This window comes from Oncorhynchus tshawytscha, linkage group LG28 (assembly GCF_018296145.1).
Source record: "Oncorhynchus tshawytscha isolate Ot180627B linkage group LG28, Otsh_v2.0, whole genome shotgun sequence".
Lineage (NCBI taxonomy): Eukaryota > Metazoa > Chordata > Actinopteri > Salmoniformes > Salmonidae > Oncorhynchus > Oncorhynchus tshawytscha.
This window is the reverse complement of record NC_056456.1, coordinates 13638653-13651167: the sequence shown is the minus strand read 5'-3', so window position 1 is coordinate 13651167 and position 12515 is coordinate 13638653. Positions and strand designations below refer to the sequence as shown.

Here is a 12515-nt window from a genome sequence, read left to right as displayed (position 1 = left end):
ATGGGTTCGATCCCTGCTGGGATAACCCATACGTAAACCACTTCTGTAAGTTGCTTTCAATAAAAGTGTCTGCTAACTTGCATAAATGATTTGTCACTTATTCCTACCATATTGAATTGCATATAAATGCATATAGAAACACATCCGTATAGGACATTCCCTCTATCTTTGACCCTGTGCATTGAGACATTACCTGGTTCAAACAACAGTATTCATTAGTAGTGCTTAGCCTCAGCCTCGTCATACCCTCTCCATAATATCCCAACTGTTTATTTCTAATCTGTGTCCTCCAGCAGACACATGCCCCACCACCTGATGTACACATTAACGGTGTTGAGCAATGTCGAGCCCTTATCTGTGACCCCAGAGAGACTTGATGCATTCCCTCCCTCTCTGCTTCTCATCAGTTACTGGTAAACGGTCAGAACCCGCTGTGGCAGATGGGGGAGCGACACTGCTGAGGTATGTAACCTAGTAATTGTTTTGACGTTGGAGGTGAAGTTCATTTGGCCATGGTTATCATTATCTGTGACGAAGGGGGCGAAAGGAGAGAACTGTGTACAATCAAATTTAGGAGGAACAAGGTGCCACTCAACTGCTGGGTCAAGCAGTCATGACTTAATATTTTTTTATTTGGATGTTTTCTTTTAGACATTTCACACCAAATAGAAACATACACATATGACTACATCTCCTCTGCCCAGACCCACATGCTCACACCCCCATCCCTAGTGTCTGCATTATAAATAGCCACATGGCCTTAAATTTGACCAATTTGTTTTTCTCGGTCGCCCATGCTATTTCAATATTTCAATAATAAATCAATTGATTTATCCATTGTGTTAATGATGGCAGGTTAATTGATTTCCAAGTTTTTAATATACGTTTTTTTTTTTAAATGAGTGATAAGAGAATGGTCCAGCCCATTGTGTATCTCACAACACCCCCACACAGTATGCCGTGTCTTGAGATATGCAGACAGGCAGATTAAAAGTACGTTTACATTGTAACACTTCTGACATCTGTCTTTCTAGCTCCGCCCATTTCTAGCTCCGCCCCTTTGGACTTCATAGCATTCCCAGAAAGCATGGATTATTGAATCACTGTTAGTTTACACTTAAGACATGACTCTGCTGTTGTGCTGTAGAATTTGTGAATTTTGTCACTTGTATAATACATTCTATACATTGGTTTATACCGGATTAAGCGTATATTTTCGTTAACTGTAATTGCTTTAGTTATGCTCCAACTTTCCCTCCATCTTGTGCCAACATCAGTTATTTTAAGTCTTGGTTCCAAAAGTTGATTTTTTTTCTAAGAGATTGTCAGTTGCATATGCTCTCCGCAAGGTTTTGTATAGCTAACCTATCATATGAACATCCTTTTCTGACTCAAATAAAATTCCCTCAAGGTTGCTAAAAGATTTCCAATCTAAATTTTGTGATATGTAACTTTTAAGTTGCATGTTTTTGAAACTCTACATTGGTCAGTCCAAAATATATTTTTAATTCTGTCATGGCAATAAATGTATTTCCTGTTACCACGTCATTTATGGTTTCTATGCCTTTCGTTTTCCATGTGGATCCATTTATAGGTCAATTCTGAAAAGCTATCCAAGGATTGTTCGATAAGGTTATGTTTTTAGGGAGTGATATTGCTTCTTGTAGAATACGTTGTTTCATTTTCTTCCATATTGTTATAGTGTTTTTGAACTATCTTAACTATCCGCCTTATCTCAGCTCACTGGTCACCAGAGCAACATCCACTCGTAGCACACGCTCCAGCAGGTATGTTGCAATGTCAATCCCCAAAGCCAACACGTGCTTTGGCCGCCTTTCCGTCCAGTTCTCTGCTGACAATGACTGGAACGGTTTACAAAAATCTCTGAAGCTGGAGTCTTATATCTCCCTCTCTAACTTTAAGCATCAACTGTCAGAGCAGCTTACTGATCACTGTACCTGTACACAGCCAATCTGTCAATAGCACACCCAACTACCTCATCCCCATATTATTACTTACCCTCTTGCTCTTTTTGCGTCGCAGTATCTCTACTTGCACATCATCATCTGCACATCTATCACTATTATCTATTACTATAATCAGTATTAATGCTAAATTGTAATTAATAGTGGGGCTACTTTGTCCCAAAATGTTGAATAGAATTCTATGGGAAAGCAATCCATTCCTGTTGCTATTCTCTGTGTGACTGTTTTTAACAGTATCTCATATTTATTCTTAGGTGATTCTCTTTTTTTCGTGATGATTTTTTTGTCTGCTGATAATTGCTTCAGAGTTGTTGAGTCTAAGAAGGCTATAGGAACCATTCAACTGTTCAAATTGGATTGATAAGATTTTAAAGTTGTCATTAATTGCATTGTTTTTCCTTACTGCTTTTGTACCTGTATCTTCAAAGATGATAATTGGTTTAGCATGTATTCATTTTGTGAGAGCTGCGAGATATTTACCAGGTTTATTTTCCATGAAGTAATATGCTTTATCTGAGTTAAACCTGTAGCTGTTGGCTCTCTTCAAAAGTTATATGTCGCATTAAAGGCATCCCAAATTATATCGGGGGTTGGCTTTTCTCTGTCCACTGTCTACATGTGTAATGGTAAAGGTTTAAAATGTTTCGTTTCTGTATTTAATATGTTTTGGTTCCAGAAAATGTGCTCTGTTCATTCTCAAAACTGTCGCTAAGTGTATTGGTGTAATTAAACGGAGGATGATTCGATATCTCTATATCATGAATTTTTGAATCCAGAAAAATGGAGTCAATTCTTGAATAGCTTTTCTTACTTTGAGGGGAAAAAAAGGAATAGTCTTTTGTAGTTGGGACTCATATTTTCAGCCTCTTTGGAGGCCCCCTAAATGTGCCCTCTTTTCCAGCCACACAAGCAGAGTGATTTGTTTCTTAGCCTTGTCTCCTCGGTGAGATATCAACACCTCCTGGTCCACCATTTACAGTCTTGTTGCTCAGACAGAAGCACCCATAACACCCCAAAGTTTAGTTATAAGTGTCTCTCATTTTCAAAATGTGCTGCACTGCAGAAACCCAACAAAATGTTCCTAGTCTGTTAAACACATCAGCATACTGGACTCTTGCTTCAAACATGCCTCTGGTACTGAGAGCAAATATGGAGGCTAAAATATGAACACATCCAACAATAGAACGTTGGTCAGGTTATACAAAGTACCAGACCCAATTACAAATTAGCTATGCAACAACAATTGTCAAATGTCACACACCACACAATGTCACACACAGCAAAATGTTCATATTGATCATATCAGAAGTTAATGATTAAAGATGCACGCCAGATATTTTGTATATATACAGTAATGTTCACACACTTAAGGGTGTTTTGTAGACACAACTGCAAACTTCAGGAGTTGGCCATTCAAGGATTTGGTCTGATGGGTTTACTCTGATGTCATTGGCCCCCCCCTTCCCGACAATAAAATCATGGCATTGACTCGTGTCACTGAACCTAAGTACATTCCATAGAGAGGATCAATCTGACAAAAGCACTTGGCTCGTTTTGAAACGACACAAACCTTTCTTGCAAAAACACAGCACTGAAGATGGTGGTAAAAAAGAAGCTTGAAATTCCACTGAAGTGTTACTTTTATAACAGCTGATTAATGTTAATGTCCACTTAGCCCATTCTCTTCAGAAGGCCCTGCCAGCTGCATACCGGAGCCGACTAAAAGTTGCACACAGAAGCAGTTGTCTTTACTTCAGAGAACACATCATTCATCTAAGAGACACACATGAGCACGCACACACACACTCAAACAAACACTTTACCGGCTACACACTAACCGGTAGTCCAGTGTGGCAATGTACAATTTCTCCTTATCTATTTGGTTTCTGTCCACCTCCTTTTGGAGGCATGGGAACAGGCCTCAGAGTATCTAACATCACACGTCAGCCTGGCTTGACCATTGGACAGATTATTATGGGGTTATCTTCTTCTTCACACAATGGCAGGGGCAATACAGGGGACTAAAAGCTTTCAAAAGACTTGAGATTATTTTAAATGTCAGGAAATGTGCGGTCTGAGAACTGGGAGATGGGGACAATGTTCCTAGGGTTGAATCATTTGACGTCATCCTGTCATAGACTACAGCCCAACATGCGGAACATGCAGTCATTCAGACAATGAGACTGCACTCACGGAGAGCACGCGCATGTAATGGTTGTTCCATTTTAGAGGTGCATTAGTGCCATCATCTGGCCTCATGTAAAACTACACATCCATCAATAAGTAGGCTATTAATTACAATTAACATCCAGGGAATACACGATAAATCATTCATGTTGAACTGGTTATAAAACAACGTTTTTGCACAATATCTAAAGGCCAGCAATGTATTAGATTTTGCAATGCCTATGCCTCGTTTTTAACAGTGAGTTGACGATGGTTTTCAATTTATACCTGTGTTTATGATGATCTTCCTAGTAAACTTTGACAAGCATACGTCACAAAATCTAAATACCGGCAGAGCAGAAGACTCAATAAGTAAATTGTATTTCTGTTACATAACTGTAACATTACTTTTTGAACCATGCGTTTCAATGTTGCCATCCTGAATGCACCCCATTTGAACCGGATCTAAAACTTCCGTCGGGGTCACGCTTATTGTGAGGAAATAGCTATGTCTCCTCCGATCTTATTCAACTTCAACGATGCAAAAGATACATTTACTGTAAGAACTTGTCTTCAATATGGTGTATTTCAGAATCTCGTCTATGCTTAAATGAAGTTGTTTATCACATCTTTTTTAGAAACGCTTACATTAACTTTGCAAGCCGAGCATGATTCATTACATTAGCCACGCGTTAGCTAGCTAGCTAGATAACGTTGGCAGATTATGTGTAGTCTCAAGAAAACTAAACTAGTATTCTTTGTTGATTTGTTATATATCTCACCTAGGCCGCAACCAGAAGTGCGTTGGACAACAAAACCAGCAAACCTTTGATAAACGCATTCAACCAGATCACTGGAAAGTACGTTAAGTAAATACAAACGTTAGCTAGCTAACGGACTATATTAATTAAATGATCTCTAGGCTATGCCTCTTCTGCCCACCTCATGACCGTGCCTGCCTACTTGTCTCTCCACAGTGAGACAGAGAAGAAGACCACCCTTGACCAAGCTCTAAGGCAGGTCCTGGAGGAGCAGATTGTAAGTTGAAAGTGTATTTTATCTATAGTATATTGAATTTATTTGGGTCAATAGACATATACAACAAAATGCACAATGTGGACCTAGAGGATATGACTTGAAAGTATTAATTCAAATGTTTTCTTCCAAAGTGGTCACATATTGATTTAAAAGACGAGACAAAAGTACATAAATTTATATAGACGTCCAAAAAAGTGGCACTATTCACTGCACTTCTCCCTAACCTTGAAAATAAACCATATTCATTTCACATTAAAACAATCTATTAATTGCCCATCATACCTATACACCTGACCGGCAGTGGAGTGATTTCCCTTACTTAAACAACCTTGTTCAAATGAAAAATGTTGCTTTTTACAATTGATCTCCAAGGGAAGGCTATTCCATAGACAAATGCCTGTATGGAAAAACGTGCTCCTCGCGGTACTGTTTACTATTGGGATTTTACAAGACATAACACTAGATCTGGTATTGTAACTGCAGCAAAACTGCATAAAATAAAACAATGAATTGACAAAGGGAGTAAAAATTATTTGGTCAAAATAGACCATATCATTGTGGTTTTTCATATAACCTGGGGCGCGATCATTTTAAGATGTCAAGCATATGCTTAAGTTTAAGTTTGTCCACTCTGGACTCCAAAGACAACACGCCCATCTTCCAGAACTCCTTTACCCCTATGTGGGTCCTAGGGGGGACATTCAGCATATACCTGATAACATTATTTTGCATGACCTGCATTCTCTTTTTCAGCTTTTTTGATAGCCCACTAGACCAAGCAGAGAAGGCATAAACAAAATGACACGGAATAAAGGTTAAGACAAGCAGTTTCTTAACGTTAATGTTAAAGTATCTAGTGTTACGATATAAACATTTCAATATGTTTTCAGTTTTAGAAAGAATTTTAGCAGCAATCAGGTCTCCAGAAAGGGATTGATCTAGGGACACCAAGATGCACTTGTTTTAGATTCAATCTCCTTGCCTGCACAGTTTACCGTTACCCTGTCAGCCCTAGGAAATCTACGTTTATCCCAAATGTAGTGACAGTTCGTTGTCAGACAAACCATCTCTAACAAAATGCAATTCCTTACTCAGGGTCTCCTCTATGTAAACTAAACTCAGCAAAAAAAGATACGTCTTCTCACTGTCAACTGCGTTTTTTTTCCAGCAAACTTAACATGTGTAAATATTTGTATGAACATAAGATTCAACAACTGAGACACAAACTGAACAAGTTCCACAGTCGTGTGACTAACAGAAATTGAATAATATGTCCCTTAACAAAGGGGGGTCCAAATAAAAAGTAACAGTCTGTATCTGGTGTGGCCACCAGCTGCATTAAGTACTGCAGTGCATCTCCTCCTCATGGACTGTGCCAGATTTGCCAGTTCTTGCTGTGAGATGTTACCTCAATCTTCCACCAAGGCACCTGCAAGTTCCTGGACATTTTTGGGGGGAATGGCCCTAGCCCTCACCCTCCGATCCAACAGGTCCCAAATGTACTCAATGGGATTGAGATCTGGGCTCTTCGCTGGCCATGGCAGAACACTGACATTTCAGTCTTGCAGGAAATCACGCACAGAACGAGCAGTATGGCTGGTGGCATTGTCATGCTGGAGGGTCATGTCAGGATGAGCCTGCAGGAAGGGTACCACATGAGGGAGGAGGATGTCTTCCCTATAACGCACAGTGTTGAGATTGCCTGCGATGACAACAAGCTCAGTCCGATGATGCTGTGACACACTGCCCCAGACCATGACGGACCCTCCACCTCCAAATCGATCCCGCTCCAGAGTACAGGCCTCGGTGTAACGCCCATTCCTTCAACGATAAACGCGAATCCGACCATCACCCCTGATGAGACACAACCGCGACTCGTCAGTGAAGATAACTTTTTGCCAGTCATGTCTGGTCCAGCGACGGTCGGTTTGTGCCCATAGGTGACGTTGTTGCCGGTGATGTCTGCTGAGGACCTGCCTTTCAACAGGCCTGCAAGCCCTCAGTCCAGCACCTCTCAGCCTATTGCGGACAGTCTGAGCACTGATGGAGGAGAATCAGGAGAATATCACGGTCCACAGTGTCAAAAGCTTTCTGCAAGTCTAACATGACCCTACCTGTATAGTTCCCCTTCTCACTTTCCTGCTTAATGTGGTCAAAAAGGTGGATAATGCAAGTATCAGTGGAATGAGCTGTTCTAAAGCCAGATTGTAGTTCATAAAGAAGTTTTTGCTCAAGAAGGTATGCCTCAAGTTGATTAAAAACTAATCTCTCAACAACTTTGGATAAGGTGCTGAGGATAGACACATTTGTTCTACTGCTCTTCTTGTGGAGTGGAACCACCCGGGCTGTTTTGAGATCCTTGGGAAATGTAAAAGTGGTAAAATAATTTGCAACCTTTGCCTGGTCAAAACATAAAACATCAATATCCAGGCCAATACTGCAGGATTTTACTTTATGGGGAGTTTTTGGGCCAATGTCCTTTTAAAAATGTTCCACAGTTTCTGAGGCTGATGCAAGTTGTCATTAACGGTGTCTATATAATGTTGGGATTTGGCCTTATCCATTTTGTATCTTGCTTGGTTTCTACAGTTAATATAGGTATACTGCTAGTACCTGGTCATGTTTATGCTCAATATGCTTTACGAATAATTAGTGAGAGCTATAGCTGGAGTCGAGTAACATTCTCCCTTTCTCGCCTTTTCTTCTACAGGTGGAAAAGAAAGCACTTGTCGATGACTTCCTGTCTCTCATCTATCTCAGCATTGATGGAGTCACTGAAGGTAAGCAGCAGGCTCAGTGAGGCTGAGCGTCACTTCATAGCATCGTTACATCTACCTCTGTTCTACCTCTACCTCTGTTCTACCTCCTTAGTATTTAATTGATATACATGTCGGACAGCAAATGATGTTGTAGTTGTGTAGTAAAGTCCCTTGTCCTTGCAGGTATCTGCTCCGCCACTACCCCTTTCCTACTTTTGGGAGATATTCTGGACTGTCTACCTCTTGACCAGTGTGATAAGATCTTCTCCTTTGTTGAAGAGAATGTCTCCACCTGGAAGTCTGTGAGTAGCTTAGTCTGCGTTTGCGCCGTTTTTAAAAGTACCTTCAATGTAACTCCAGAAGATCTTTCCTTTGGGTATTGAGGAAGTAACGCCAAGAATACTTTCTCTTCTCACTTCCAGAACTCCTTCTACACTGCTGGGAAGAACTACCTGTTAAGGATGTGTAATGGTGAGGATAAAGTCACAAAGTTTGTTTGTTTGTTGTTGTTCCCTTGATATGTGCAGATATTCCATCATGAAACACCTTCTGAACCTGCAGATCTTTTGAGGAGGTTGTCCAAGTCTCAGAACACAGTCTTCTGTGGGCGGATCCAGCTGTTCCTGGCTCGTCTCTTCCCCCTGTCGGAGAAATCAGGTGAGAGGATTTACATGGATCTCAAATCACTACAGGAACGAAGCTAATTTGCGTTTAATCGTGGGTGTGGACACCCTCGTGTGCTTTTATGTGTTCCTATGTGTGTTTCAGGTCTGAACTTGCAGAGCCAGTTTAATCTCGACAACATCACAGTGTTCAACAAAAACGAGCAGGAAAGCACTCTCGGTCAAAGGGTAAGGCCTCGTTCTAAGGATTACAGATACTGTATAGCGTGTGAGCTGTTGAAATGATATTATAGATATTGTATATGTGCTGTTGTATGTGTTAACGATGAATTAACCCTCAACACTAACTCTGTGTTGTGTTTTACAGCCCACAGAGGAAAAAGAGGATGGGATGGAGGTGGAGGAGGGGGAGATGGGAGATGAGGAACCTGGTGCACCTGCACCTTGGTTAGCAACATGAGTCCTTGTTCTATCTATCACAATGCTTGGAATCATCATGAACATAGCTATTACATAGAGCCCTATGCCGGCAACTTTTGTTGAACATCTTTTTTGCAGCTTGCTTAAACAGGTTTCCACCTATGACATTGCTCCCTTTGTTCGTAGTTCCATCCCCATCGACTACAACCTATACAGGAAGTTCTGGACCCTGCAGGACTACTTTAGAAACCCTGTTCAGTGTTACGAAAAGTTCTCCTGGATTACTTTCCTCAAGGTGACTCTTCTGCCATCTAACCTTTCCTTCTAAAATAATTCTAGGCCATTTTTTTATCTTTTTTTTTTATCTGACTAAAAGTATGACACTTTGCTTTAAAATGTTTATTGTTCAAAACACACTGACCATGTTTGTTCCTTTCGAGAAGACCGTGAAAATATGTTTGAGTTCATGGAAATGTTCTGTATGTTGTCTGTAGTATTCAGATGAGACGTTGGCGGTGTTTAAGAGCTTCAAGCTGGACGACATGCAGGCTTCGAAGAGGAAGCTGGAGGAGCTGAGGACAGCGGGAGGAGACCACGTCTACTTCGCCAAGTTCCTCACCAGCGAGAAGGTTGCATATCCCACCCTCCTAATCATAAAAGAATAGAATAGATCTATGCATGGGTGTTTGATATTGACTACATTGCAGTGAGAGTGCAGTGTCACTTGGTTGACAAAATCACCTTGCGTCCCAAATAAGTCGTCATTATGTGCAACTCTGTGCCTCGACTTGTTTAAACGGATCCCCTCATACGCTGAGTCTCTTTTCGACCATCTAGCTAATGGACCTGCAGCTCAGTGACAGTAACTTCCGACGACACATCCTCCTGCAGTACCTTGTCCTGTTCCAGTACCTCAAGGGACAGGTCAAGTTCAAAAGGTGAGATGGCCCAAAAAGATGACCCCCGTGCCACTCCGTCATACCCTATGGCAGTTTGTCTGGCAGAAGACGTACGTCATAGTAAAATCCATAATACGCTTTGACTGCTGGTTTGCCTAACTATTTGTCTGTTGCCACAGCTCCAGTTGTATCCTGAATGATGACCAGTGTTTGTGGATGGAGGAGACCACCAAACTGGTGTACCAGGTCTGTGTTTTTTTTTCTCTTTCTCTCTAGTCCGGAGATGGCACATTGTTGGGCATGTTGTACTATCCTGTCTAACTTGTTTCCATGTAGCTTCTCAAAGAGATCCCACCTGATGGAGACAAGTTTGCCACCATGGTCGAGGTAAGACTAGTCTGAATATTCTGGTGTTCCGACATCTTTGTAATATCTGCTCGTTCAAACGTTTTCTGAGTAACATCACAACATGTGGCCAACTGTTTGACAAGCCAAGGTGAGACCGGTAAAGGGTTATTGATGACGATGACCGTTTTAAAGTCCTCTCTTATATTTTGACAGCATGTCTTAAACACAGAGGAGAACTGGAACTCGTGGAAGAATGAGGGATGTCCGAGCTTTGTGAAGGACCGGTATGGAATCCTATGTTGTAAAAAATATTCATTGTCAAGACAAAGTACAAATTGAAAACTCATATCATACATTCAAATGTGGAATATATACAGCGTTAACCTCATGAACGATACAAATGTACCCCCCCAGACCAGTAGATGACAAACCCAAGAGACCCACGAGGAAAAGACAAGCTCCAGAAGATTTCCTGGGTAAAGGCCCTGACAGGAAGGTCTTCATGGGGAAGTAAGTAGCAATTCTAACCTGTCCTCTGTATGGCAGTGATAACTGGGACAGCCTAGTCATGTCTTCTCCAAAACCATAATTGGTTTAGGATGGTTTATATGCCCAGTAGGATGATTGACAATGTCTAGCCCTCACATTTGGGAGTCTTAACGGGTGACTCAGCTTCTCTTGCACTTGGCTTTGCCAAAACACACGCGTTTCTTTTCTTGCAGTGATGAACTCACGAGACTTTGGAATCTGAACCACGACAATATGGCGGCTTGTCAGTCCGAGAGCAGGTGAATGATCATGCGTCACTGTGCAGCTGGTCAAATTGACAAAGATCACATACCTACATGGAAGGTTTTTGTGTATAACTTGCTTGTTGTTCACCCGGTTCAAAAAAACGTTTTTTTTCAGTCAACTGTTTGTTGACCCTACATAATGTAAATGTCTTTTCGACAGGGAGTTTATGCCTTCTCTGGAAGATTTCTTTGAAGAGGCCATTGAACAGGCAGACCCAGCCAACATGGTGGAAAATGAATACAAGTATGCAAATGATTTGGAACTGATGATTGCCCAAAGACCTAACCAATGGTGTAAAGAAAGATCCTGCCATGAGAAAAGTGTTCTGATGCGATATTCTTCAACTAACCTCCACCCTCCTCCGTGTCACGTAGGGTGGTTCATAACTCTAACTATGGATGGCGAGCCCTGCGTCTGCTGTCCAGGAGGAGTCCTCACTTCTTCCAGCCTACTAACCAGCAGTTCAAGAGCCTGGCCGACTACCTAGAGAGCATGGTCATCAAACTGGCCAAGGAGCTGCCGGTGAGAAGTCTAGTCTGGAACCATGGCTACTCAAACATTTCATGACGACTTAGGTGGTCATCTTGGCATCCATGTCTCCACCTCACTCTTGATTGATCCCTTTTCCCCGTCTTCACAGAAGGACCTTCCGTCTGAGGAGATAAAGACCGGGGAGGAAGACGATGAAGACAACAGTGACACCCTACTCAAGGAGAGCAACGACAGTGCGTTTTAACTTCATATCATCTAGATATGAGTTAGTTGTAAAATATTTTCTATGTTGTCTATCTTTTTGATTTTACAAAATCATCACCTGATTGATTCCTTCATTTTGTGTGCCCCCAGGTCCGAGCATGCAGAACAAGCTGGTGTCCAACCAGCAGATGGATGAGATAGCAGCCAAGCTGGGTGCCCAGTGGAAGACCCTGGCTGGCCAGCTGGAGATAAAGGCTGCAGAGATCCGGGAGATTGAGACAGACAGCGAGGATGTGGACATGCAGGCCAAGCTGCTGCTGGTGGCCTGGCAGGACCGCGAGGGGACACAGGCCACCGTTGAGAGCCTTGTTACAGCCCTCAACGCTGCTGGCTTCCCCAAGATCGCAGACATCCTCAATGAGACATAGATCATTCCCCCCATCTATTCCTCTTTTAATGTACCCCTCCCTCCCTGACTTGTCAAGGCTTTCCTTATGTTGGTCTGTAGTTATGCTCAAGGGACATGAACTGTAATTTTGTCCTCTAGAATCTTCAATAAATCTTTTTTCTAAATAAATGCTCTACTTCGACCCCTCAACACGGTATACTTTATTGTAATGTCTTCTAGCCATACAGGAAGGGCATTTAGATTCATAACACAAATGGGGCACCTCAACCCCCCCCAAATGTATTTTAACTAGCACTTGACATCCCCATAACTATGGATGCAAGGACTGACCATCCAAGCATGTTCACAATGGAGTAAAATTTGGGTTCTGATCAAGT

At 41.8% G+C, this 12515-nt stretch overlaps 1 protein-coding gene across 2 annotated transcripts; it reads left to right on the top strand.

Moving 5' to 3' along the window:
* The first annotated feature begins 4592 nt into the window (after positions 1-4592).
* Positions 4593-12327, top strand: thoc1 (THO complex 1). Of its 2 annotated transcripts, XM_024391323.2 has the most exons (21): positions 4593-4710; positions 4938-5011; positions 5129-5189; positions 7900-7969; positions 8132-8250; positions 8371-8419; positions 8510-8605; positions 8717-8799; positions 8939-9018; positions 9178-9286; positions 9486-9620; positions 9829-9929; positions 10070-10136; positions 10227-10277; positions 10452-10522; positions 10653-10748; positions 10961-11026; positions 11193-11276; positions 11408-11555; positions 11674-11758; positions 11880-12327. In XM_024391323.2, exons 1-21 carry the CDS (start codon positions 4660-4662, stop codon positions 12155-12157), a joined length of 1974 nt encoding a protein of 657 aa, XP_024247091.1. In that variant the 5' UTR covers positions 4593-4659; the 3' UTR covers positions 12158-12327. The 2 variants fall into 2 exon arrangements, with proteins under 2 accessions (XP_024247091.1, XP_024247092.1); XM_024391324.2 differs by lacking the exon at positions 8371-8419 and having other exon boundaries at positions 8476-8605.
* Positions 12328-12515: the final 188 nt, after the last annotated feature.